This window comes from Emys orbicularis, chromosome 6 (assembly GCF_028017835.1).
Source record: "Emys orbicularis isolate rEmyOrb1 chromosome 6, rEmyOrb1.hap1, whole genome shotgun sequence".
Lineage (NCBI taxonomy): Eukaryota > Metazoa > Chordata > Testudines > Emydidae > Emys > Emys orbicularis.
This window is the reverse complement of record NC_088688.1, coordinates 27,389,820-27,417,598: the sequence shown is the minus strand read 5'-3', so window position 1 is coordinate 27,417,598 and position 27,779 is coordinate 27,389,820. Positions and strand designations below refer to the sequence as shown.

The 27,779-nt window shown below is 40.3% G+C and overlaps 1 protein-coding gene across 1 annotated transcript in view; it reads left to right on the top strand.

Annotated features, from left to right (window-relative positions):
* The window catches only part of RICTOR (RPTOR independent companion of MTOR complex 2), a 76,133-nt gene that overhangs the window by 34,302 nt on the left and 14,052 nt on the right, over window positions 1-27,779 (top strand). Inside the window, exons 14-26 of the mRNA XM_065406075.1 lie at window positions 2,429-2,564; window positions 3,186-3,385; window positions 3,876-4,002; window positions 6,703-6,867; window positions 7,260-7,336; window positions 7,437-7,515; window positions 12,674-12,783; window positions 12,892-12,979; window positions 16,080-16,172; window positions 16,993-17,099; window positions 18,784-19,013; window positions 20,405-21,434; window positions 26,105-26,282. Of these exons, the coding sequence (XP_065262147.1) occupies window positions 2,429-2,564; window positions 3,186-3,385; window positions 3,876-4,002; window positions 6,703-6,867; window positions 7,260-7,336; window positions 7,437-7,515; window positions 12,674-12,783; window positions 12,892-12,979; window positions 16,080-16,172; window positions 16,993-17,099; window positions 18,784-19,013; window positions 20,405-21,434; window positions 26,105-26,282 (2,620 nt within the window). The remainder of the gene's footprint in view (window positions 1-2,428; window positions 2,565-3,185; window positions 3,386-3,875; window positions 4,003-6,702; window positions 6,868-7,259; window positions 7,337-7,436; window positions 7,516-12,673; window positions 12,784-12,891; window positions 12,980-16,079; window positions 16,173-16,992; window positions 17,100-18,783; window positions 19,014-20,404; window positions 21,435-26,104; window positions 26,283-27,779) is intronic.

Genomic DNA, 27,779 nt, shown 5'->3' with positions numbered 1-27,779 from the left:
TTTTAAGAACTAAAAGCTCTAACACGAAGTGCAGTGTTTTTCATCTACATTTATAATCTTTGGAACAAGGGAATTTTTCTTTTATCACTTCTACTCCCAGCTTCAAGTGTTAGTAAATATCTTTGGGATGTCACTCATAATGTAGACCTAAGACATTGATCTGAATAAACAGTCTTTTAGTTTTCCTCCTTTTGCCAAGATTGACAGGATATTTTTCTGTAAACTTACGAGGAAAACCTACTGCTAAGATGCAACCTTAAGGACTACACCAGGGGTCGGCAACCTTTCAGAAGCGGTGTGCCGAGTCTTCATTTATTCACTCTAATTTAAGGTTTCGCGTGCCAGTAATACATTTGAACGTTTTTAGAAGGTCTCTTTCTATAAATCTATAATATATAACTAAACTATTGTTGTATGTAAAATAAATAAGGTTTTAAAAATGTATAAGAAGCTTCATTTAAAATTAAATTAAAATGCAGAGCCCCCCGGACCGGTGGCCAGGACCCGAGCAGTGTGAGTGCCATAGGTTGCCTACCCCTGCACTACACCTTGCTCTGACCTCTTAATTTCTTTTGTAAAAATAATCAGACTACTTTTTAAGTGGAAATGTAAAAATGGATTGCTACCCTTTACATTCTGTCCTAAACATGAGTGGTGTTGTTGTGATAATCATTATGACCACAATCTAACTGTATCCCACTTTCCTCCTGCCCCTTTCATACACACAGAATACAAAAGTAATTGCTAACTGGTAATATGTGATAAAGGATTATTTTCCAGATTCAGTCATTTGTAATATTACTCTTCTCAAAGGAATGTCTACAATTCTGTGTAACGGTTTCCTGGATTTGTACTGTATTCAAGCATTGTTCAGTGGATGAATGATTTTTTTTTTTTTTAAACGCTCAATAAGTTGTGAAAAGCTAGGACGCTTTTTACTATAAGGCTTATTTCTGCAAGTGCAGAATTGCAAACAGCTATCTCCATGCTTTTACTGCCATAAAATATTCTAACTCTTGGTTGCAGTTAACATAGATTTAAAAAAAACCAACCTTCTGCAGTCTTGGATGACTCAGAGCTATGAACTGTTAACTGTATCATTCTCAAAAATTGTTGACAGCAAAACACTTTTTTTTTTTCCCCAGGCTTTGTTCTCCATCGTGTAAATACACAATTTGTGCTGTGTGCCAGTGCATTTAGTCTAATATATGTTGTGAAAATCTTATGACTGTAGCGTTAAAGTAATCAAAAATGGCTTTTAAAAATGATTAAATCACAATTGTGTCGTTCAAGTTATTGCTAGCCTTACTTAATCTTTGAGAGATGCACATAAGCATAATCCATAAGAATGTTTAATTATGACTTATGTTCGCTCACATGCTCTTATTATAGGTTGGTTGTTTTGTGAAAATATAAAACAGCCTTGAGAGGACTCCTTAGGAATTTCTCTGCCCTGTGTTTTGTCAGTCAGACTTGGACAGAGGCCTGTTCTCTCATTCCTGCTGTAACAACAATAAAAAAAAAAAATCAATGTTTGTATAGAGAGTCATAGATACCCCTTAAAAAGCATTCTGATTCTGTGTTCTCTTATAGTATGGTATGCAAGCTGTATACTAAATATGACTAATGATTTATGGAAAAATTAATATAATTTTAAATTACAAATTTAGGGCCCTACTGCTTCAATCCTGAATTGATTCCACCTGAATCAGTGTAGCTGTGCACTAAGACCGTTATAGGGCTTCATATTTGATCATTAGTAATGCCCAAGTTCTGTTTAAACTGTCCAAATAAGAAGTATCACGTTGGGAAAATATGGTGTGACATGCATAGAAGGCATGTATTTTTCTTTAAGACAAACACATACCAGCCACTATGTGGTCTGACTTCTCTTAAAAATACATAACAAATACCAGGACACATGCATTTTTTTTTTAAATCTGCCAAGAGAAGAGTAGTTACTACATGAAGTGGGGTCACTCTTATAGACAGACAGATAGGAGTAATCTCTGAATTTTCCACAGGAGAAATGTTACAGAAGAGATTATAACTGAATGAACTTGTTTTATTGCCTGCTTTTGTTGTTCGCTGTAAAAAAAAAAAAAAAATCTTCTTGATAACTTGAATTTTTTGCTTGTCTTCTATTGTGGCATTCCCAAAAGGCATAGAAAGAATTTTTATGACTCTTCACATGGTCACATCTCTGAAATTGTTCTCTGGCTATAATTATTTGGGCTGCCTGATCTTTGTTTCTGCAGACTACAATTTTAGTAATTTGCGAATAAATCTACTTGGTACTCATCACCGTAACTCCTCGTGTACAAAATATCCCTTTCATGCCCACAAGTTCATATATATTACTTCTTGCAGCACAGTAAGATTTTTTTTTTTAGGGTAATCAACTAATTCTCATTTTAATCTTAATTAGGTTTGTCCGACGATTGCTGTATTTTTACAAGCCTAGCAGTAAATTGTATGCCAACCTGGATCTGGATTATGCCAAGTCTAAGCAACTCACTGTTGTGGGTTGCCAGTTTACTGAATTTCTTCTTGAATCTGAAGAGGTGAGAAATGATTTCAGCTACAAGATATAAGAAAAAATGACAGTTCTCTATGCTAGATAAGCAAAATCTTAATTTTAGTAACGATGTTTGCAAGAAAACTTCAGGGTTTTAAAATTTAAAAAGACCATCTTGGCAAGTCTAATTAGAATCCTGAGGTATCCTGGCCAGCAGGCATAGGAGTGCCTCAGTACTGTGGTGATTTGTATATTAAAAAGGAGTTGGTTTTTTGTTTTGTTTTGTTTTTAAAGCAGAAATGGGTTTTGTGGAATGCTCCCTGGCCTCTTGTTCAGTACCAGAGATGGATGTATCCTTATTATCATGCTCAAATTTCTTTCCTTCAACTATACTAAAATATTTTACTTTGCCTTGTCTTTTCATAACTGTCATACTGCATATGTCAAAATTGGTACAGAGCTCCCACTGAAATCAGTCTTTTTTTTATTTGCCTTTAGCTTTTTTCACTTCGTTAAACTGTTTGCGCTAGTTAACATTTTTTTATTTTATCATTTTTATATATGTGCATTCTGAGAAATTTAAATCAATACATTTTAGTAAACAAAAACCAACTAAAGCTGTTCATTACCAGTAATAAATGAAAATATCTTTACTTTTTTGGGGTAGGATGGACAAGGCTATCTGGAGGAATTGGTAAAAGATATTGTGCATTGGCTCAACTCTTCCTCTGGAATGAAACCAGAACGCAGTCTTCAGAACAATGGGTTACTAAGCACCCTTAGTCAGCACTACTTTCTGTTTTTTGGTACACTCTCCTGTCACCCTCACGGAGTGAAAATGCTTGAAAAATGCAATGTGTTTCAGTGGTGAGTGTTTGTATTTACTTCAGTTTGTAATATGCTGTGGGTACATGTTCAATAATTATAAAACCTGCAAATAGTAAATAAAGACCTATGTCCAACAAAACTAAAAACCTCCCAAATCTCACTGGATTCTCCAACCTCTTCGGGAAAAGCCCTGTAGTACAGATGGATTTTGTAGAATGGCCTTTTTTTCCATGCATGTCTGACTGACAAAAACATCTTGGTGACTGCATCAGGGAGAATGTTTCTGTCTACACACTGAAAATATGAGAAAAAGGCAGGCAGCATGCATTGTCAAATATCATGCTAACGTTTCTTAAGCAGCCAGTATCAGATTAACATTTGTCCTTACCTTAACTTTGACCCAACATATTATGTTGAATAGTAAAAATAATAAATTAGCAAGGTGGTGTATATATTATTATGTGTACATGCATAAAATATTAAAATTGAAAGTGGATTCCAACTAATATTTTCTTTCAACTTTTTTCAGTCTTCTTAATCTCTGCTCCTTGAAGAACCAAGATCACTTACTAAAACTGACAGTTTCTAGTTTGGATTACAGCAGAGATGGGTTAGCAAGAGTCACCCTTTCCAAAATTTTAACTGCATCTACTGATGTAAGTGTAATTAATCAAGCACACAGCTTGTCAATATTTATTATTAAACATTTTATTTCTTTTGTTGTTTAATCTAATAAGCTAAATCTGGTTAATTTAAAATGTTGTATATTCATTCATTACAACAGGCTTTCATTTTTCTTAGTTGTGTAACACAAACTCTCCTGGCATACCACAGAAAACTTTTTAAAATATAACCTGGGCCTCATGTATTCTGTGATGCTGTAACTGCACAACTTGCCATAGAATACATTCCTTGCCACCTAATTGGGCTCCAGAATTTAAGCTTTTATTTAATAGTTTCGAGCCCTCAGGTTTGAGAGAGCTGATGGTGGAGGGGAAATGTTCTTAAATGTATGAACCAAATATAAACCAATGCCAGGTTATCTTCTTGAGGAATAACTGTAAGGCCTTGTCTTCACTAGGAGAAAGTTGGATTTTTAATATGTTAGGTAACATGTTAAAATCCTAGTGAAAACAAGTTTTAACACATTAGCTGATTGAAGTAAATCTTAGAAAGATGCATGGGGGAAGGCGTGATTGCAGAGTTAGGGAAGGATACAAAAATTGGCATTGACACTGGAACTGCTGTAGTGAAGGAGGCGAGTGGGATTCTGTAGGCTAAGGAAAGAAGTGTAGTGGATCTTCAAGAAAAGGGCAAGAAGTTTAGGTTTCATACAGTAGACAAGTAGGAGGGATTCAATTTGAGTGATGTCAAAAAGGATAAATAAAGTTGAGACTTGCCCAAGAAAGTCATTGTCTACTTTGTTTGCAGTATTGTAGTCATGTCGGTCCCAGGATATTAGCGAGACAAGGTGGGTGAGGTAATATCTTTTATTGGCTCAACTTCTGTTGATGAAAGAGACAAACTTTTGAACTGTTCTTCAGAAGAAAAGCTGTGTGTAACTTGAAAGCTTGTCTCTTTCACCAACAGAAGTTGGTCCAATAAAAGATTTGTTACTTCACCCACCTTGTCTCTCAATGATCTACCTTGGTGAGAGCAGTTCTTCTGTAGACTGGAGAGGACAAAATTCAGTGCCAAAAGGGAGTTAGGGGAGGGGAAGTCAGACAGTTACTATAAATTCCGTGTATTTCTTTGAGGCTGGCGAATACTGGAGGATTTTTGGATGTGAAGGTAAGAGGTTGAGGGCAAGGGAGGTGGGTGGTTGAGAATTGAGACTATGAAGGTTGTGTCAGGATGACAGATTGAAAGTGGAAAGTAAGACCTTGGACTGGAATTGATATTCTTTAAAGAAATCATGATGATAGAAACTCTTGGATCTCATGCTTCTCCCACCATGAGGTAGGGAGGAACTCCATGAGATCTAAGTTTGGGGGGTGGGGAAGACTTGGAGGGCAGGGGTTACCCTTGTGTTGAGCAAAGCCAAATCAAGGAATTTTTGTAGTTCCCCCTTTTGCTCTCCCCCACAACCCTCATCCTACACCATCATATGGCTTGTCTTCACTAGACTTCTTATCTCAAATTAATTGATTGCCAGTTAACTAGCTATTTAATACATGTGTAAAAGTTAGTCTGCAACTCTCCTAGGGATAAGCTTAAGCTAAACAACACATGTTTGTAGCCTAGGTTGAACCTACCTGCCTCCACTTTTCCTCAGAGCTTTCCCCAGTAACAATAGTTACTGAAATTGACTTGATAGTTGCCAGTTGTCATTGCTGCCCACAGGGTTCTGAGTACAGTAGAACCTCAGTTATGAACACCTTGGGAATGGAGGTTGTTCATAACTGAACAAAACATTATGATTGTTCTTTCAAAAGTTTACTTTTGAACATTGACTTAATACAGCTTGGAAACTTTAATATGCAGAAGAAAAATGCTTAATTTAAATGAAACAAGCACAGAAACAGTTTCCTTACCTTGTCAAATCTTTTTTTTAAACTTTCCCTTTATTTTTGTAGTAGTTTACATTTAACACAGTACTGTACTGCATTTGCTTTTTTGTTTTTGTTTCTGCTGCTGTCTGGTTGTGTACTTCCAGTTCCAAATGAGGTGTGTGGTTGACTGGTCAGTTCGTAACTCTGGCATTCGTAACTCTGAGGTTCCACTGTAGCAGCAATGGACCAATGTCTTGTTCATTTCACTCTGCTACTTAGGAAAGCTGCTGCAAGTAGCAACATAAGTGTTGGAGTTGTCTGGCTTGGGAAGACAGCACTGAATTTGTTCACATTTAGAAGATTATTTTCAAAACTTAAGCTATATATTGTAAGAGATCTTAAATTCTTCAAAAATTGATAGTATAAATCCCCTCAGGTACCAGGGCCAGCTTTCCTGCTCATCAGAGAAAAGTAGATTTTTCAAACCATTGCTGCAGGTAGAGCGTAGATGCTGTCCTCTATGAAATAGTGCTGGCAATTCACAAGGCAGCACTTATAACGATACTGACCATTTTCTACACGGTGCCAAGGACAGTGGACTGTTAGATAGTATTGGCTTTCAGATGAGACAGGTGAGACTTGTCCTGACCAGATAACTTGTGGTCATGGAAAATATAATTACATCACACTTTTTGTAAGAGAAACATGTAGACAGTTGTAATAACACATGCAAAACAATGTGTAAACTGCGCTTATTTGCTATGTAACATTGTGATGGAAATGCACTGCCTTTGAATATGAAAAATATGTTTAATATTTAACTACTGTATATTCTCTCTTGCAAATATTTTTTTTCTGTTGCAGAGCTGCAGGTTATATGCAACAAAACATTTACGAGTATTGTTGAGGGCCAATGTAGAATTCTTTAGTAACTGGGGGATTGAATTACTGGTGACCCAGCTGCATGATAAAAATAAAACCATATCTTCTGAAGCACTTGATATCTTAGATGAGGCATGTGAAGATAAGGTGAGCATCATTAGTCTACAGCAATAACTTAAGAATGTATGTAGGAAAATATATTTTCTTTTTCTTTTTTTAATTAAATCAAATTACCTTTTTTGATAATTCTACTTTGCAAAGTGTTTTAAGTTGCCTACTACAGAGTGCCTATATAATGAATATTCGTGAACTATAATAGCATATATTGGAGGAAATTTTTGTGATGTTTACTATCTGTCATATACTTTCAATTTCGCATGCTTCTGAGTAATTATCACTGCTATTGTAATTTTCATTCTTAAAGGTGCTCCGAGCTTCTATATGGATATTTCTTATTCTAAATAAATAGTTGCCTTTTTAATTTAAATGGCTTACATAAATTCAGGATTTTAAAAAGAGTTTTTCTACTTCTCTTTTAGGCCAATCTTCATGCCCTTATCCAGATGAAACCTGCTCTCTCCCATCTTGGAGACAAAGGGTTGCTTTTGCTTCTAAGGTAGGTGTTACATGCATCTTTTCATTTCAGAAAAACTTATGTTCATACTCCAAGTGGTTTGTTAAAGATGGACTATTCAGTGTCTGTTGTTACTTTACAGATTTCTGTCCATTCCAAAGGGGTTTTCCTATCTAAATGAGAGAGGTTATGTAACAAAACAAATGGAGAAATGGCAAAAGGTAATTCTAACAAGGCTAAGTGTATAGCCATTGCAAATTATTTTTAAAGGAGGGATGATGTGAATATAGACATTTAGAAGTTTGGAAGGAATTCACAGTTGTACAATATTAATGTCAGGACATTCTATTGCTTCAGTGATTGTCTGTGAGTGTTTCTAATGAAACATCCTGTTATTAGGGACTCTTCACTCCATTGTGTGACCACTTTCTTGTCTTAGCAAGAGCATGTTGATGAGGTTTTTAATAATATAAAATTAACTAAAAAAAACATTTGGCAACAATTCCCTTTTCCCAAATGTACACAACTACATGACTGATTAGATGCTTTAGGAGAGTGGTCGGTCTGCTGAGTTGTCAGCAGAAGGTGGTGCATATTATTTTCTGTAGAAGAGAGAATTTCTTTCACAAAGAATTGCCTTCTTTCCAGATGGCTACTGGCTCTAATTGTTCCCAAAGAAAGTGAATCAAAGGGTATGTCTATACTATGGGATTACTCCGAATTTACAGAATTCGATTTTTGGCAACGGATTGTATAAAGTCGAGTGTATGTGGTCAGACTAAGCACATTAATTCGGCGGTGTACGTCCATGTACCGAGGCTAGCGTCTACTTCCGGAGCGTTGCACTGTGGGTAGCTATCCCATAGCTATCCCATAGTTCCCGCAGTCTCCTCCGCCCATTGGAATTCTGGGTTGAGATCCCAATGCCTGATGGGGCAAAAAACATTGTTGCGGGTGGTTCTGGGTACATACTCCCCCTCCCTCCGGGAAAGCAACTGCAGACAACCATTTTGCGCCTTTTTTCCTGGGTGAACAGTGAAGATGCCATACCACGGCAAGCATGGAGCCCGCTCAGCTCAAGACAGCAGTCATGTACATTGTAAACACCTTGCGTGTTATCGTGTGGTTTATGCTGAACCAGGACCTGAAAACCCAGGCGAGGAGGAGTCGGCTACGGCAGCGTGGCAACAAGAGTGATGAGGACATGGACACAGAATTCTCTCAAACCGCGGGCCCTGGCGCTTTGGAGATCATGCTGTTAATGGGACAGGTTATAGCCGTGGAACGCCAATTCTGGGCCCGGGAAACAAGCACAGACTGGTGGGACCGCATAATGTTGCAGGTGTGGGATGATTCCCAGTGGCTGCGAAACGTTCACATGCGTAAGTGCACTTTCATGGAACTTTGTGACTTGCTTTCCCCTGCCCTGAAGCGCCAGAATACCAAGATGAGAGCAGCCTTCACAGTTGAGAAGCGAGTGACGATAGACCTGTGGAAGCTTGCAACGCCAGACAGCTACCGGTCAGTCGGGAATCAATTTGGAGTGGGCAAATCTACTGTGGGGGCTGCTGTGATGCAAGTAGCTAAAGCAATCACTGAGCTGCTGCTACCAAAGGTGGTGACTCTGGGAAATGTGCAGGTCATAGTGGATGGCTTTGCTGCAATGGGATTCCCTAACTGTGGTGGGGCGATAGATGGAACCCATATCTTGGCACCGGAGCACCAGGGCAGCCAGTACATAAACCGTAAGGGGTACTTTTCAATGGTGCTGCAAGCACTGGTGGATCACAAGGGACCTTTCACCAACATCAACGTGGGATGGCCGGGAAGGGTTCATGACGCTCGCGTTTTGAGGAACGCTAATCTGTTTAAACGGCTGCAGCAAGGGATTTACTTCCCAGACCAGAAAATAACCGTTGGGGATGTTGAAATGCCTATAGTTATCCTTGGGGACCCAGCCTACCCCTTAATGCCATGGCTCATAAAGCCATACACAGGCAGCCTGGACAGTAGTCAGGAGCTGTTCAACTACAGGCTGAGCAAGTGCAGAATGGTGGTAGAATGTGCCTTTGGACGTTTAAAGGGTCGCTGGTGTACATTACTGACTTGCTCAGACCTCAGCCAAACCAATATTCCCATTGTTATTGCTGCTTGCTGTGTGCTCCACAATCTCTGTGAGAGTAAGGGGGAGACCTTTATGGCTGGGTGGGAGGTTGAGGCAAATTGCCTGGCCGCTGATTACGCGCAGCCAGACACCAGGGCGATTAGACGAGCACACCAGGAAGCGCTGCGCATCAGAGAAGCTTTGAAAACCAGTTTCATGACTAGCCAGGCTACAGTGTGAAAGTTCTGTTTGTTTCTCCTTGATGAAAACCCGCCCCCTTGATTGACTCATTCCCTGTAAGCAAACCACCCTCCCCCCTTCGATCACAGCTTGCTTTCAAAGGAAATAAAGTCACTATCATTTAAAAATCATGTATTCTTTATTAATTGATTATAAACATAGGGAGAGAACTGACACGGTAGCCCGGGTGGGTTTGGGAGGAGGATAGGAGGGAAGGAAAAGGCCACTTCAAAAGTTCAAAATAATGACAGCCTTTGCTTGGGCTATCCACTGGGGTGGAGTGGGCGGGTGCACGGAGCCTTCCCCCTCCCCCCCCCCATCCTCACATTGGTCCCTCCTGTCCTCACGTTCACTGGCATCTTTCCTGTACTTTGATACCGTGTCCTTCCACTCATTCAGATGAGCTCTTTCATCGTGTGTCGATTGCATGATTTCCAAGAACATTTCGTCTCGCGTGCGTTTTTTTCGCCGCCTTATCTGAGATAGCCTTCGGGACGGAGGAGGGAGGCTTGAAAAATTTGCAGCTGCGGGAGGGAGGGAGGGAAAAAAGGGAGAGAAGTATTTAAAAAGATACATTTTACAGAACAATGCTTATACTCTTTCATGGTGAACACTATTCACATTACATAGCACATGTGATTTCGGTACAAGGTCACATTTTGCATCTTGTATTGAGTGCCTCTGGCTTTGGTGTTAGAGATCACAGATGCAGGGCCGGGCAACGGAATTCGGCTTGCATGCAGCCATGGTAAGCCATTGTCTTTCGGCTTCTGCAACCTTCATTAAAGCAGCGCCCTCCTTTCCCATACCAAGCAAAGCCTGTTAAGTGCTGCGGTTTTCCTGTTAACTTTCAGCAGCAGAAACCAAACTTAAACCCCCCTCCCACCCCTCCAATTCTCTGGGATGATCGCTTTACCCCTCCCCCCACTGCATGGCTGGTATCAGGGAAGATCCCTGTTAGCTCAGCGCCAATGCCCCCTCCCCCCCTGCACCGCTTGGCTAACTGCAGGGAAGGATTTATTTTCAGCCACAGGCAAATGGCCACCTCTGTCCCCTTCATTAAATTCCCGTATTTCAACCAGGTTACCATGAATGATCTCACTCTCCTGAGGATAACACAGCGAGATAAAGAACGGATGTTGCTTGAATGCCAGCAAACACCGGGACTGTACGCTGCCAGGGTTTGTCATGCAATGATACCAGATTACTTGCTACTAGCATGACGTGGTCAAGTGTCCTACCATGGAGGACGGAATAAGGCTGCACTGCCCAGAAACCTTCTGCAAAGGCTTTTGGAGTAGCTCCAGGAGAGCTTCATGGAGATGTCCCTGGAGGATTTCCGCTCCATCCCCAGACCTGTTAAGACTTTTCCAGTAGCTGTACTGTCTGCGAATGCATCCCAAGTCCTCAGGGCAAATTAATCATTAAAAAACACTTGCTTTTAAACCATGTTTTATATTTACAAAGGTACACTCACCAGAGGTCCCTTCGATGGCCTCATTGTCTGGGATACCGGGTTGGGAGGGTACTTCAGTCAGGCTGAGAAAAAGATCCTGGCTGTTGGGGAGAACGGAGTGCTGTGTGCTGTGTGCTCTCCGCAAGCTGCTCCTCCTCCTCCTCCTCCTCATCTTCCCCGTCCGCAGAATCCTCAGGCATGGCTGAGATTACCCCCTCCTCGGAATCCACGGTCAGAGGTGGGGTAGTCGTGGCGGCTCCCCCTAGAATTGCATGCAGCTCAGCGTAGAAGTGGCATGTCTGCGGCTCTGACCCGGACCTTCCGTTTGCTTCTTTGGTTTTCTGGTAGGCTTGTCTGAGCTCCTTAACTTTCACGCGGCACTGTAGTGAGTCCCTATTGTGGCCTCTCTCCATCATGCCCTTGGAGATTTTTTCAAATGTTTTGGCATTTCGTCTTTTGGAACGTAGTTCTGCTAGGACAGAATCCTCTCCCCATATAGCGATCAGATCAGTAACTCCCGTACGGTCCATGCTGCTGCTCTTTTTCGATTCTCGGACTGCATGGTTACCTGTGCTGATGAGCTCTGCGTGGTCACCTGTGCTCTCCACGCTGGGCAAACAGGAAATGAAATTCAAAAGTTCGCGGGGCTTTTCCTGTCTACCTGGCCAGTGCATCCGAGTTCAGATTGCTGTCCAGATCGGTCACAATGGTGAACTGTGGGATAGCTCCCGGAGGCCAATAGCGTCAAATTTTGTCCACACTAACCCTAATTCGAAATGGCAATGTCGATTTCGGCCCTACTCCCCTTGTCGGGGAGGAGTACAGAAATCTATTTTAAGAGCCCTTTATGTTGAAGTAAGTGGCTTCGTTGTGTGGACGGGTGCAGGGTTAATTCGATTTAACGCTGCTAAATTCGAACTAAACTCATAGTGTAGACCAGGCCTTAGGTGGTCTAATGAAGATGTTGACACACTATACTGTCAGAAAGTGAACAGGAACACTCAGACCCACTGACAACAATGGGGAGATAGCTTCCCTTCTCCAGATAGGTACTTGAGGGCAGCCTCTTGCTTCAGTACACTGAGAGCCATTGGAGATGGCAGCCATTTTGAAAGAGGGCAGGTCTTGGAATTCTCTATAGTAGGTCCATAATTCTTCAGCCTCTGTTAAAGGACAAGATTAGTTATTAAAATAAGTCTTTCTTTCCATTAATCCTACAAAAAATATTCAAATGTAGCCTACACGCAAGATTTCAGTGTTTAAACGAAAAGCTTGAATGATCTGTTCTTTTAGGATTATGAGAGAAAAAGTGCTATATCAGGTGCTAATTCTCTTAGCATCCATTTTTAAATTAATTTTATCCCCTAAAATAGTTGGGCAGATTTGTTGTACATTTTCAGAAAATTCATTCTATATTCTAAGTACTGTAATTACTGCACTAGCTGAAAAACTCAACCTTGATTATGGTCAGAAATAGTTTCTCCATAATATAGTAGTATGTTGTAAATACTAGAAACATTTGTTGCCTGTCATATTATCAATGAGGTAATAGGCTCTATATTTCAATTTTCCTTTTTAGGAGTACAATTTAAAATATGTTGAATTAATTGAAGAACAACTTAACGAAGCACTTACCACTTACCGTAAACCTATTGATGGTGATAACTATGTTCGTCGGAGCAACCAAAGGTAACTTCTGTTGCAAATAAACTTGTTTTAAGAGGACATGAATTGTGATGGCTTTTTAAAAATGTCATAATTATTGCCATGAAAACAGATCATTTCTTTTTCTACCAGATTACAGCGGCCACATGTCTACCTGCCAGTTCACCTTTATGGCCAACTGGTGCACCACAAAACAGGCTGTCATTTGTTGGAAGTTCAGGTGAGGACATTGACAATAGATAAATTAAAAATAGGGCTGTCAATTAATTGCAGATAACTCTCATGATTAACTCAAAAAAAAATTAATCACGAATTAAAAAATTTATCGCGATTTATCAGTTTTAATCGCATTGTTAAACAATAGAATACTAATTGAAATTTATTCAATATTTTTGGATGTTTTTCTACGTTTTAAAATATATTTATTTCAATTACAACACAGAATACAAAGTGTACACTGCTCAATCTATCTTATTATTTTTTATTACAAATATTTGCACTGTAAAAATGATAAAAGAAACAATATTTTTCAATTCACCTCATAAAAGTACTGTAGAGCAATCTCTTTATCGTGAAAGTGCAACTTACAAATGTAGCTTTTTTTTTGTTCCATAACTATACTCAAAAAAAATAAAAGCAGCAACAATGCAAAACTTTTGTGTCTACAAGTTCACTCAGTCCTATTTCTCGTTCAGCCAATTGCTAAGACAAACAAGCTTGTTTACATTTACGGGAGATAATGCTGCCCACTGCTTATTTACAATGTCACTGGTAAGTGAGAACAGGCGTTCACATGGGACTTTTTTGTAGCTGGCATCGCAAGGTATTTATGTGCCAGATATGGTAAACATTCGTATGCCCCTTCATGCTTCAACCCCCACTCCAGAAAGAAATAGGACTGAGTGGTCTTGTAGGCTGTAAAGTTCTACATTGTTTTATTTCTGAATGCAGTTATTTTTTTGTATATAATTCTACATTTGTAAGTTCAACTTTCATGATAAAGAGATTGCACTACAGTACTTGTACTAGGTGAATTGAAAAATACTATTTATTTTGTTTTTTACAGTGCAAATATTCGTAATAAAAAAAATATAAAGTGAGCACTGTACACTTTATATTGTGTTGTAATTGAAATCAACATTTGAAAATGTAGAAAACAGAAAATATGTAAATGTTATTCTATTGCTTAACAGTACGTTTAATCGCTGTTATTTTATTTTTTTTAATCGCTTGGCAGCCCTAATTAAAAGTAAAAACTTTTCAAGTGTGATGTGTAACCCTTCTAGAATAATTGACTTGGGATAACCTCTATTTTGATCATCATTTGAACAGTCATTAAATGAAGATTCATAAAACTATGGCCTTTCCAAATTTCAAAGAAGTTATATCTTGCAAGGACAATCTTTACCTGCATTCTAGCATCATGTGAAATTCTTTCCTGGTGTTGAAAACATCAGAGAAATATCTTTCAATCTGCTTCTTACAACTGATCGTTGTGAATGGTAGGGGCTAATGAGGACAGAAATAGGAAAGGCAAACACATCACCAATCAGAAATGCTTTTTGGAGAGTTTGTTAGCTGAATGAACACTATAAGCAATGATTAGTAAAGCTATGGTTTTGCTTTATGCATATAGAAAATATGGATTGGGAATTTTTGTTAAAACAAATATGTATTTTAGGTCCTTGAAAATGAAGAGAGAAATAAATTAGTCTGTTTTCATTTTTAAAAATTAACTTGTTAACTTAGCGCTTAGAGTGAGTTTTATAGAATTGTTTAAATAAAATAAACTCAAGTGGAAGGCCAAATATTGCATTGATTTAATCCAATGAATCTGTCCCCTTTTGAGACCTGAATTAAACCTGGATAATTCACTAACAATTATATTTGATGCTTTCATTCAAGCTGCTAGTGAGCATCTGTTCATATAATTAAAACCATCACACAGTTGGACAGAATATGACATGGTTGACAGTCTTTGTACAAAAGAGACCTGAAAACCAGATAGTGACTGCACCACACCAAAAGCAGGAGGGAACGTTGTCTCAGCTTGCCGAGAGAAGGCAGCTGTGCTTTATGGCCGGAGGGGGAATGAGGTCAGAAACTGCTACAAAAGGTGAATGGTGGTTAGCTTTGCGGCGCTGACTCACCCCCCGGGAATGTGAGGTTGGAAGTCCCTTTTTCCTCTCAGCAGGCAAGGCAGCTCTCTCCCTCCCTCCCTCCCCCTCCCCCCCAAGAGGTAGCAAATATCAGGTTGGTCTAGGACCTGTTGTGGGCATTGTGCTAGTCGCTCCTTTTTAAGGCGGGCTGGGAAGGAATTTTTCCTGCACCACCAGATTGGCCTCGGTGGAGTGAGGATTTTTCACCTTCCCCACAGCAGGTGTCAGGGAGGACCTTTCCTGGTAAGAAGAAAAGGTGGTAAGCCTTATGTCGCAACTTATTTTGTAAATGTGGGGCGGATGTCCAGTGCAGGTACTCCATAGGAAAGGCATCTAGTGACCTGGTAAAGGACTTAAAAGGATGTGCTGGATAAAGGAACAGAATTGGGGACTCCTATGATTTGTATGGCAGGGAGCCAAGCCCTCTCTCCCCCCGTTCTTATAGCCCACCTTAACCCTCCTACGAGGGGGATGGATGGTAAGATCCAAGCCATGGGTTGGCTGGGGGGACCTGGATGGAAAGAAGGGGGGCTGGTGGAAGCCCTGGGTAATGATTTGAATAAACATGGATTTGCCTACTCTGTACACTTTATCTGCTGGGTAGTCCCAGACATCTATTTAATAAAGTTGCAGCCTGATTAAAATCCATATCAAGTGTCTCCTGTCCTTCTTTCAGTATACCCAGACAACAGGGGGATTGTGGTTAGGTTTGAAGTATGTTGGTTTGAGCTCTGCTGGGGAGATTAACTTGATTTAGGGATGGCATTATGTAATCATGCTATTAATCTCTGATTTGTAAATCATTTGGATGATGAGGGAAAGGAAAAAGAATATACTGGGAATCTCTTTACTCTTTGAATTGTAAAACTGCAATGAGAAGGTTTCCCAATGGTGTAAAAGTAAGCTAGCTAAGAATTAACATGTTGTATGCACTGATTACAGAATCGTTTGTTCCTCTTTGGGATATCAGGTAGTGTTAAGTTTATAATTTTCCTTCTGCATTATTGATGTTAATCAATCCAAGTTTTTATATGCTGGAATGGTCCAATTTTAAAGTGTGCGTATGTAAACATTTGTTCAAAGCTTTAGGAGAACCTGATGTATTGAAACTTCCAATATTTAGTCACTTTGAACTAAGTTTGTTTTGTTCTCCTCCTCTAGAGTGTTGTTCCAGATTTAAGTTACACTGTTCGTTCCCCGATGTTGGATAAGTGGGAAGGAATTAAACATCTGAAAGCAGCCCTTTGGGCCTTGGTTAGTAATAGACATATGTATTGCTTTTCTTTCCTCTTATTTCTGCTGTAACTTTTCAGATACTGAAATAATTAAGGAATTGGTTTTAAGTAAAAGTAGTTCACAAAACTTACTCTTCTGGTATCCTAGCTGGTCTTTCCGATGAAATACTATGCATTGCATGTGACTCTTGTAAAAAAAAAAAAAAAAAAAAAAAAAGTGAAGTCTAACAATGATTTTTTAAAAGCAAAAGAATGTGTATCATGTATGCCAATATGTGTGGCTAATCTTCAGGGGATATGACTTGCTGTGACCTGCGTGATATCACCATCATTTTTCCAAAACAGTTTTTTTGGGGGGCGGGACATCGACTGGTGGGTTTGAACCTACCTGGTTCAACTGGCCCACTGCGGGGAGATAGGAGGGAAGCCTGAAGTCCTTTTGGGGTGGAGCAGGAACAAAATTGGACATTAGTTTCATCATATATCATGGGTCTGTCTTCCCTCCCTCCTCAATGTTTGTTCTCTGTGCCCCAGTCCAAGTTGACTATTAATGGGGACAAGTAAAGTGCCAGTATGATGAGGGGAAATGTAGGATTATCCTTGTTCAGTTATCCCAGAGCCCAAGATGGCATATGGTGCCCCGAGTCCTTCATTGCTCACAGGTGAAAAATACCAGAAGGATTGGCTATCTGCTCTTAAAAGTTACAAGTTTGAAGTTATAATAAAATTGTGGCCAGGTGGCATTTCACCTTATTAGCATGCCAAGAGTTTTGTGGGCACCACTACAAATGACATCAGCAGTTAAATTTATTTGATGGCAAATAATAACTTCATTCCAGGGAAATATCGGATCATCAAATTGGGGCCTTAACTTGCTTCAAGAAGAGAATGTGATTCCTGACATAATGGCACTTGCCCAGCACTGTGAAGTTCTATCCATTAGGGGGTATGTATATCTAATTTTAAAATTAAAATCTGCAAATAGTATTTCCTGACAGGCCTAGGATGTATAAAGATTTCTACTTTTGCTTACACTGGATTCCTTTATTAAACATCATTGACAAAGTTTGAGAAATTTTCCAGGTCCTCTAAATAGGTCAAAAGTTTATTTGCAGGAAGTGTCATGGAAACTAGCTTAGGAAGGCCATCATGAAAGGCATTTATTTTATTTTTGTTTTTCTAAAGAAGCAAGTAAAATTATTAGAAGTTCTTAAATCTCTGCCACTATTCTTTTCGATTTTTATTCAGTAATATTTGTACTAGTTTTTAGGAGGAAACAGATAAAATGTATTTGGTCTCCAAAAACCTATTATCACATTACCCCTTAGACTGTTTGAATGTAATAGAAAATGAGAAACACACAGTTAATATGTGGGTTAAGTGGTTTGGCCAGAATCCCATAGGAACTTTGTGGCAGCAGAATGCATGCTAGTGATTTTAGACCCTTGTGCTCCCTTGATCTCAGCCTGTCTGTTCCCCTCTGCTCCACCTACCCACTCTGGTTTCTGCAACCTTGTCTCCCCCTCTGCTCTTATTTTCTCTCTTTTTCCCTTCAACTCTATTCCATTCCTCACCCCTCTGCATTTGAATCAGGCCACTGCTTCTGTTTCTCCATGTTACCTAGGTGCCAGCATGAGGAGCATTGAGAGGACAGGAAAGATGTCTCCCTGCTCTCAATTCCTGTGTGTTGCACCAGATTGGCCCCCATCTGGCAGGAGAAACAATTGCAGTTCTGTTCAGCCCCCTGCAGCCATAATAAATCTCTATTGAGCATGTGTGAACTGAGAATTTTAGAAGGCTTATAACTTGGCCAAATTTGGATGAATTTTCACAGTGACAGCAAAAGGCATATCACTGGCATCAGTGCATCTCTTTGCCAAATTTCATGTTCCTGTGCTAAAGCATGGACATGCTATAGCTTCTGTTTAAAACGGTAATTTTTTAACATGGGCAAATGACATTTTCCCCTAAACTTGTTTTTGGAATCTTACCTGAAACTTCAGGAAAAGAACCCACACACCCACCAAAAAAGACAAAAACAGAAAACAAAAATAGAAAACAACAACCCACGACTTCCACCAGCAGTCTGAGGCAGATACTCAACACAGAAAATTTCAGCCCCAACAGTTAGTTTGTCATAGTTATAAATAACTGAAAAAAGGGTCTTATAATGGAAAGTGTTGGGCAAAATTAACTATAGGCACTGCTACCAGTTCAGCCTATACATTTCTATTACTGTATTTCTTGTTACATGGACAGTTTCTTATCCTTTGTTTAGTTCTGTACTGTAAAACAAACAGGAAGTATGAACTGATTAACATTGCTGTAGGAACCTTAACTTTAGCTTTTCCTGATTAACTTTTTAAAACTGTGGAACATTAACATTGCATTACACAAGTTTATTTTTTTTCCCATTTAATATATTTAACATGTAGTTGTTACCTGTACGACACTTGCTCTGATTTGTTTTTCCCATTAGATAGAACAAAAAAAGCTACTCAGCTGGTCTATATTGGATTATCTTGCAACTTTGTTTCCTCTTACAAATCAAATGTATGTTTGAATAACTCAGATCTATTGATTAAATCAGGCTATTGTTACTGGTTTTTTTTTATTATTATTAAATACAGAACCTGTGTCTACGTGCTTGGTCTAATAGCCAAAACTAAACAAGGTTGTGACATTCTGAAGCAGCACAATTGGGATGCAGTGAGACACAGTCGTAGACAGCCTTGGCCAGTAGTCCCTGATGACATGGAGCAACTCTGCAATGAGCTCTCTTCTATACCCAGCACTCTTAGCTTGAACTCGGGGTCCACCAGTTCTAGGCATAACAGTGAAAGTGAATCTGCACCATCAAGTAAGCATAGCTAGAATTAATGGTACAGTGGTAAACATTTCCTAGTACGTTTTCAAAACAACATCTAGAAAATGTTTTTGTATGTACAGTATTATACTTATAACCTTGGTGTAAATTTTCTAGGTTTAATAATAATACTACATTTGTTTTGTGATCGATATTGGGAATTTAAATCTGCTGCTAACCATACTGTATTTAGAATCTTTAAATAGCCCTAAAGAATGCAGCACTGCTGATTGGGGGTTAGTCTCAGGTTAAGTATTAAATACAATAATGTAGCTATATCTTTGAAACAATGAAATCTTTAACATCTAAAATATTTCGTAAAAGATAAGTAACCTGACAAACCAGGATTTGAAGAGATGTCTTCCTTTTCTGATGGGTACAGAAACTAGTATAGTCAAGTACTACGTGTTGCAGAAATTGAAACAAAAACATAGTAATACCTATAGTCATTGTAAACACCAAAGGAAATGATTATTTTCAATAGCTTGTGAGGAATTTAGTAACAAGTCCCATTGCATTTCAGTGAGACTTGTGTGCCTAAATTCTTTAGATGTTTAGATGCCTTCAGTTGTCAGGTTACTTCCATTACTTTTTTTTTTTTTTTTTTTTTTTTTTTTTTTTAAGAAATTGTACATACTGACAGGTGAACAGATATCTTAGAAAATTTGTGATAGGCAGCTATTTTTAAGCAATTGTTCTGTAGATCGTTAAATTCAATAATTATAGTCATCAGGAATAAACACACAGTGTAAGTTGGGAGATCACACAAATTTAATTCTCAGTGTGTTAGCTACATGCAAAGAAAATACCTTTCAAAACTCTTAAAATAGCTGATTGGTTTTTTTGTTTTTGTTTGAGTTCCCCTTTTATGAAGACTAAAATAACTGGCACAGGTGGCTATATAGCTTACGCTCAAAACTCATATTTGTACAAACCATTTAGGCATCCACATTTTAAAAATATGTCGTATGATGAAATGAACAAAATATGAATAAATTTTAAAGGTGTGATTCAAGCTGTGATATTCAGATTTTAAGTTTGATGCAGCTTCTATTAACAAAGAATGTAACTACAATTTGTTTTCATGGACATTTCTTAGCATTGGCTCTAGGGGGAGTTAACCATCTTTTCCAAAGAACAAAAATAAGACAGGGCAAGAGAAGGGGATTGTTTTTCTAAGCAGGAAACAAATGCTAATTTAAAATGTGACTCGTGCATCATAACATACACATTTACTTCTTTTTGTTTTAGAATTATTAAATGTATTTACCTGATCTTACTGTGTATCAAGTTTCAGTAATTTTTCAATAAGTTTTTTACAATTTACTTCCTACACTTCCTAGAAATATCAGCATTCAGTAATAAGAATCCTTATTTAATTTCAGGTATGTTTATCCTGGAGGATGACCGGTTTGGCAGTACTTCTACTAGCACATTTTTCCTAGATATCAATGAGGATGCAGAACAAACATTTTATGACAAACCTGGACCCTTAAAGGATAAGGATCGTAGTCCTTTTCCCTTTTTTGCTTCTAGCAGATTTGTGAAGAATCGCATCCTAAATTCACTTACTTTGCCTAATAAAAAACATAGAAGTAGCAGCGATCCTAAAGGAGGCAAACTGTCATCATCAGACAGTAAATCAGGCTTGAGGCGAAATCGTACAGTAACAGAGCCTTCCAGTAGTATAGACTTTACTCCTGGGGATGAATTCACTCCTGGGTTCAGAGTTCCTAAAATCCATACTTTACGCTTAGAAACTTCATTTGTTGCGAGCAAGCACATGGAAGATACAGGTAGTACCCCAAGTATTGGAGAAAATGATCTAAAGCTGCCAAAAGGTCTTGGAAATGAAAATCACAGAGAAAACACAAGCAGAGAGAGACTAATAGGAGATGGTTCTACACAAACACATTTCAAGAGTCGTAGCTTAAGTTTTAATACGGATACCACAACAAGTGGCATAAGCTCAATGAGCTCAAGTCCATCAAGGGAGACGGTGGCTGTGGACACTACAAATGTAGACACTGACTGTGGAAGTTTGAGTACTGTGGTAAGTACAAAAACAGTTAAAACAAGCCACTGTTCAACACCACAATCTAACCACCTGCCTCTTTCAAAATCAATTTCTGTATCCCTGGTGCCGCCAGGGTCTTCTCATACGCTTCCTCGAAGAGCACAGTCCCTTAAAGCTCCTTCTCTTGCTACCATAAAGAGTCTTGCTGACTACAACTTTAGTTATACAAGCTCTCGAGATGCCTTCGGCTACGCTACACTGAAACGCTTACAGCAGCAAAGGATGCATCCTTCACTGTCGCATTCAGAAGCCTTAGCATCTCCAGCAAAGGATGTGCTGTTTACTGACACTATTACCATGAAGTCTGGGAGCTTGGATTCTCGGCTAACGCCAAGCAGGTAAGAGGCATCCATGCTAATTTATTATTTCACAAGCATAGCTGCAAATTAAATGAAATTTTTTTTCTCATGAAAATTACTTCTACAGCTTTCTGCTAATGATAGGTAACATTCAATGCCTAATGATCCGCAAATCCATTGGAAGCAGTGTAACTGTGTTAAGGGAATAATTAATCAACTAGGGATCTGAACTTCCTAATTGCTGTTCTAAAAGGCCCAGCACACACAACTGTCCTCAGAACCTCTCTGCCAGGTAGACCAGTCACAGGAACAACTATTTTCTTATTTATATTGGTGTTTTTTCCCATTTAACTTTTTTGGTTGTTTGTTTTTTTAAATTGTTAAATACTAATATTACTTAAGCGGAAATAATAATGATTCAGACTCATCTCCCTGTTTTCATGCAATGAGAGCAAACAGTGTTTTATTTTCTTGATAGGTTTCAGAGTAGCAGCCGTGTTAGTCTGTATCCGCAAAAATAACAGGAGTACTTGTGGCACCTTAGAGACTAACAAATTTATTAGAACATAAGCTTTCGTGGGCTACAACCCACTTCTTCGGAGAAGTGGGTTGTAGCCCACGAAAGCTTATGCTCTAATAAATTTGTTAGTCTCTAAGGTGCCACAAGTACTCCTGTTATTTTCTTGAGTTTCTCCCAGTGTCATTTACTGAGGTTTTAAACTGAGAGCACTATCTCTGGATTAAGTCCAACACAGGGAGACACTGTGTGAAATCCTTGCCCCACTGAAGTCAATAGGAATTTTGTCATTGACTTCATTGGGTCCAGAATATCATCCGTGGGACCCGTTTTTAGAGAAAGTCAATGTCTCCTTTATATTATCAGAGGGGTAGCCGTGTTAGTCTGAATCTGTAAAAAGCAACAGAGGGTCCTGTGGCACCTTTAAGACTAACAGAAGTATTGGGAGCATAAGCTTTTGTGGGTAAGAAGGTTCTTACCCACGAAAGCTTATGCTCCCAATACTTCTGTTAGTCTTAAAGGTGCCACAGGACCCTCTGTTCCTTTATATTAGTGTGTGATGTCAGACATTCTGAAGCACTGATTAGGCCATTACATAAGATGCTTGTCTCATGACACTGACAGTCTTGCCTTTGCTAGAGAAAAACTGCCAGCTGCTGAAGTCCCAGCACATCCCCCTTTTTATCAGGTCACTGTCCCTGGACTCTGTTTCCAGAGCTTTGTCTTTTGTATTAGTCTTTGACTCAAATGTGTCTCAAATTTGAGACTGCTCCTGGCAAGGAGAAGTTTTCTAGCTCTGTTTTTTTCTATCTGCGCCCTCTCCCTCCAACACACACATTCTTTCACCAGCATCCTGGTTGATGTGACAGAAAGGGGAGAGGTTACCATAGTTGTTTCTTCTCTGGAGCCTCCTGGCTGCTGCACAGGAGGCAGGCATCTGGTGCTCTGTCTCCCATGAATAATTCTAGTGCCTGCCTCTGTTGCTCATTGCTTTCCCAAGCTGCAGCAGCATGAAATAGGACATATTTGACTTTCTCATATGTTCTAAATTTAGGGGCATAGTTTTTAAAATCTTGATCTTATGATAGGATATGGTCCTTTTTTAGTCAAATGTAATTTGAGAGATGCATAGTGCCCACAATTTCCATTTAAGTTATGATTCCTGAGCATCTTTCAGGTCATGCCCCAAATCATCATCATCATAAGCTCACACCTGTTTTATTACTGACTAGACCTCCGGAAAATGTCCTCACTCTTTACCTACACTAGAGTTTTTTCTTCTAGTCTTCCCCTGAGCAAAATAATTAAGTTCATAGGTTAATATTAAATTCCTAACTCGGCAGTTGGAAATGAGGAAAATAGTGGCAAATAGGTGTCATTAGAACATTTAAAGTGGTATGGCTGTTTTGTGGTGTTCACTCATTGTAGTAAGTAGTTGTCTAGGTCTAGATTAATGGCATGAATTTTTTTCTGCATCGGTTGCTACTCTAATTAGTGCTAGTTCGCAGAGATACTTACTAGAATAAGATACCAAGAATAAAATCCAATTCTACCTGCTTTAACCATGAGACCAGCAAATGAAGCAGTGGTCCTACAGATGATCTCCTTCACTACACAACCCTGATTCATGCTTAGAGAGGTCCATCTTGTATACTGAATGTGCCAGGAGTCCTGTGGAAAAAGAAATATTTGATCATGTAATTAAAGATTATCGAGTATACACACACAAGGGGTCTGAATTAAGGATGCACAGCTAATTTTAATTGTTGGATTTCCTAAGCTTTGAGTGCTTGACTTGGCAAACAATGATCTTTTAACATAGTTTTTGTATTTAATTTCCTATGTTTTTAAAAAGCAAATGGGGAACGGGGGAAAAAAGAAATTTAATTATACGACATAATATTGACACCCATATGGGTCATTGGTAGGGTTGAGACCTTTAGATCCACCACATACCTCTGTCACTTGAGCTAGCAGAGTAACTGATAGTTGTTAGTAGGTTGTCCTTTATGTGGACCAGTACTAAAGGGGAATGAGAGAGACAGTTTGCCAGATATCTGCTGACAACAGAGGGATGGGGAGACTCCAGAATCTTGGGTTCTGTTCCAAGATCTGTAGGGGGAGTGCACTAGTGGGCACAGAAGCTTCTTCCCATTCCCTCAAAGCATGACCCCTTCTGCCCCATCCCCTCCAACATGTTCTTGTCTCTTCCTCACCGCGCCTTATCCCTCCCCGTCCTGTTCTTCTTCCACAGTCACTCCCAGTCTCCATTCCTCAGAACTCTTATCTCATTGATCAGCCAGTCCCATTCTCCACTACTTGGCACCTCATCTGATCTCTCTCTCTCTCCACTCACCCAGTCCCAATCCCCGCATTGGTTCATCTCATCTCATCTCATCGTGCCCTTCACCCCCAGCTCCTGTCTGTTTTTTACAAGTCAGTACCAGTTTTCCCCCTGCACCCTGGCTCTTTATCAGATCTGTCTCCCCTCTTTTCTCCTACCCCACTGGCTTTCAGTCCCAGGCTTTTGCATAGCCAGTTCCAGATTTCCCTGTCCCAATTTCCCTCTCCTCTCTCCTCACTAATACTAGTCCACCCTCCCAGGTTCCTTGTCCCCATTTCTTCCACTCTCCATCCTTGGGTACAGATCTTGTCCCCTCTGCATTCAGTTCAGGTGGTTTTTTCCTCTACTCTATCTGAGCCCAGCCAGGGTAGGGAAATCATTGAGCACACAGGAGAAAGAGTCCCTGCTCTCAGTTCTAGTGCCCAGACCTGGAATGGCCTGCAACAGCCCAGAGCTGCAATTGTAGGAAGAGATCTGCTCAGTACCAGGAACACACCCAGTGAAGACAGAATCTTTGGAGAATTTAGCCCAGGGATGGGCAAACTTTTTGGCCTGAGGGCCACATCTGGGTGGGGAAATTGCATGCAGGGCCATGAATGTAGGGCTGGGGCAGGAAGTTGGGATGTAGGAGGGAGTGCGGAGTGTGGGAAAGGGTGTGGTGTGCAGAAAGGGGCTCAGGGCAAGGGGTTGGGGTGCAGGAGGGGGTGCAGGGTGTGGCAGGGGGCTCAAGGCAGGGAGTTAGGGGGTTGGGGTGCAGGAAGGGGTGCAGGATGCGGCGGGGGGCTCAGGGCAGGGAGTTAGGGGGTTGGGATGCAGGAAGGGGTGCAGGGTGCGGCAGGGGGCTCAGGGCAGGGGGTTGGGATGCAGGAAGGGGTGCAGGGTGTGGCAGGGGGCTCAGGGCAAGAGGTTGGGGTGCGGCTGGGGTGTGGGGTGCAGGAGGGGTTCGGGGTGTGGGCTCTGGCATGGCGCCGCTTACCTGGAGCAGCTCTGGGGTGGCAGCGGCGTGCACTGGGGCCAAGGCAGGCTCCTTGCCTGCCCTGACACCACGCCGCTCCCAGAAGCGGCCGGCACCATGTCCCTGCAGCCCCTGGGGGAGGGGAGGGCAGAGGGCTCTACGCGCTGCCCTCGCCTGCAGGTACCTCCCCCAAAGCTCTCATTTGCTGCAGTTCCCCCTTCCCAGCCAATGGGAGCTGCGGGGGGTGGTGCCTGCAGGCGAGGGCAGCGTGCGGAGCTCTCTGCCCCCCCACTCCCAGGGGCTGCAGGGACATGGTGCCAGCCACTTCCAGGAGCGGCGTGGGGCCCACGGCACCACGGGGGTGGCAATCCCACGGGCTGTAGTTTGCCCACCCCTGATTTAGCCACTGAAATCTAAAATCTCTATTGAGCATATGTGAAATGTGATTTTTCCCCCCCCCCTAAGGCTTGTAACTTGGCCAAATTCAGGCAGATATCAAAAGTCACATCCTTGGCACAGAGGCCACCCCTTGCCAAATGTCAAGTCCTTTCCCCAAATCATGGGGGTGCTAGTTTCCCAAATAAAGGTTGTCACATTTTTTTAACATTGGCAAAATGTATATTTCCTTGACCTTGTTTTGGAAATAGATAAACTATTTTGGTTGAAATTTTCCAAAAGAAATTTCAGCCTGAAGCAGACACCTGGCATGGAAAATTTAAGCCCAAGTGGTTAAAATTTGGCCAAGTCATAAGTAACTGGAAATGGGGTCTTATACTGGGATGTGTTTGGCAACCTTAACACAGGCAGTACTAACAACCCCCACCTATAGATGCAGAATCTAAAAAGGAGTGATTGTCAGAAGTTTGTCATTTGTTCTTTTAATTATCTTACAGGTTCATGAAAGCTTTAAGTTATGCCTCGCTAGATAAAGAAGATTTATTAAGCCCTATTAACCAAAACACACTGCAGCGTTCCTCCTCTGTTCGGTCCATGGTGTCCAATGCTACGTATGGTAGTACTGATGATTACATTGGCCTTGCTCTCCCAGTGGATATCAATGAAATATTTCAGGTATGTACACAGCAATGTGTTTAACTGATGTACAGAATGAAAATGAGTTTGCATTTATTTTCATGAGTAATGTCAAAACTTCCCCCACTGATTCAGTATTCTGTTAGGATGTGTGAAATTCTCATCTACCTCAATGAGGAGATCTACGTATGTAGGAATAGCAGGATACTGAAATTTCTGAGTTGCACACGTTTCTGAAATGGGGACACTTTCCTACCTTAGTTATTTACAGAGTTCCAATCCATTTTGGCACATAGTTTTGGAAGGGTGTTTTTCATTTAAATTAACTGTTCTTAGATAAAAAGCTAGTGAATTAAAGTAGAAAACCTATGCTTCTTGAGGTTGAAATCTCAGCACTCGCTAACAGCTATGTATGGGATATTACTTTGTGCGTCATCACAATAGGACTTCCTGTTGACATTGTTTTATACTAAAATTGGCATAATCATTTTTCACCCCCTCCATCTGCACTTGATCTTCCCTCGTGAAATCCTTCTGCCACTCCCAGTGCGCTCCCCTCATTAAATAACTACTGCTTCATTTCTCTTCTCCTCCTCCTCTACATGCTCTCTCGCCTGTTTTCTCTTCTCTAACCCTTTGTAAGTCCTCTGTGATCTCATTTCTCTTCTGCTCCACTTGGTTGTTTTCACTACTGGCCAACTTAGAGGCTCTTCCATGTTCTCATCCTCCTTGATCTACTGATAGCCTATCACTTCCCCCTCTTTTATCATTCACTTGACTGTCTCTGCCTTTCTCATCAAACTCTCCTTCAGCAGAAATTTCCTCATTGGCTTTACCTCCTTTTTGTTGGTGGTGTTCAAGGTTCTGTCCTTGCCCCCTCATCTTACTGCACCCTTTTCTTAGGTAAACTTTTTCTTTTAAGATCTGCCATCTCTCTGCTGGTGGTTCCCAAATCTAACTTTGTATCCCTCCAGTAAAGTTCTGCAACTTTCTCTACCCAAACACATACCTAAATAACTGCACAGATGATAACATACATATATGGACATCAAGCTGCCAGCTCAAAACAACTATAGTGCAATGTGGAACTCTGTTCATCCCCAAAGCCCTCTTCCTCGTTTCTGTTAATAATTGCACCAACCTCCCTGTTACCCTGCTTCACAAACTTGATGTAATGTTTTTACTGTACTCTTCAGTGCACGCGTCCAGACTTGATAAATCCTGCCAATTCTTTCACAATTTGTACAGCATCTAGCATGATGGGGCCCTTATCCTGATTGAGTTCTGTAAATGCTACTGTAATCTAAGTAATGAATAATTTATCTTCAAAATGTGACCCATCTTCTACACCACTAGTGCTAAAGAACCCGGTTGATGCCATGGCTATATTACTCTCCTATCCAGCATGCTGTATCTAAAATAATCTTCCTTGAATGTCCCTCACTCTTTGCATTTCTGCACTCTTTTCTGATCATTTTTCATCATATTCAAACTTGCTCATTCTCATCTTCATGGCTGCAGATACCACTGCTAGTG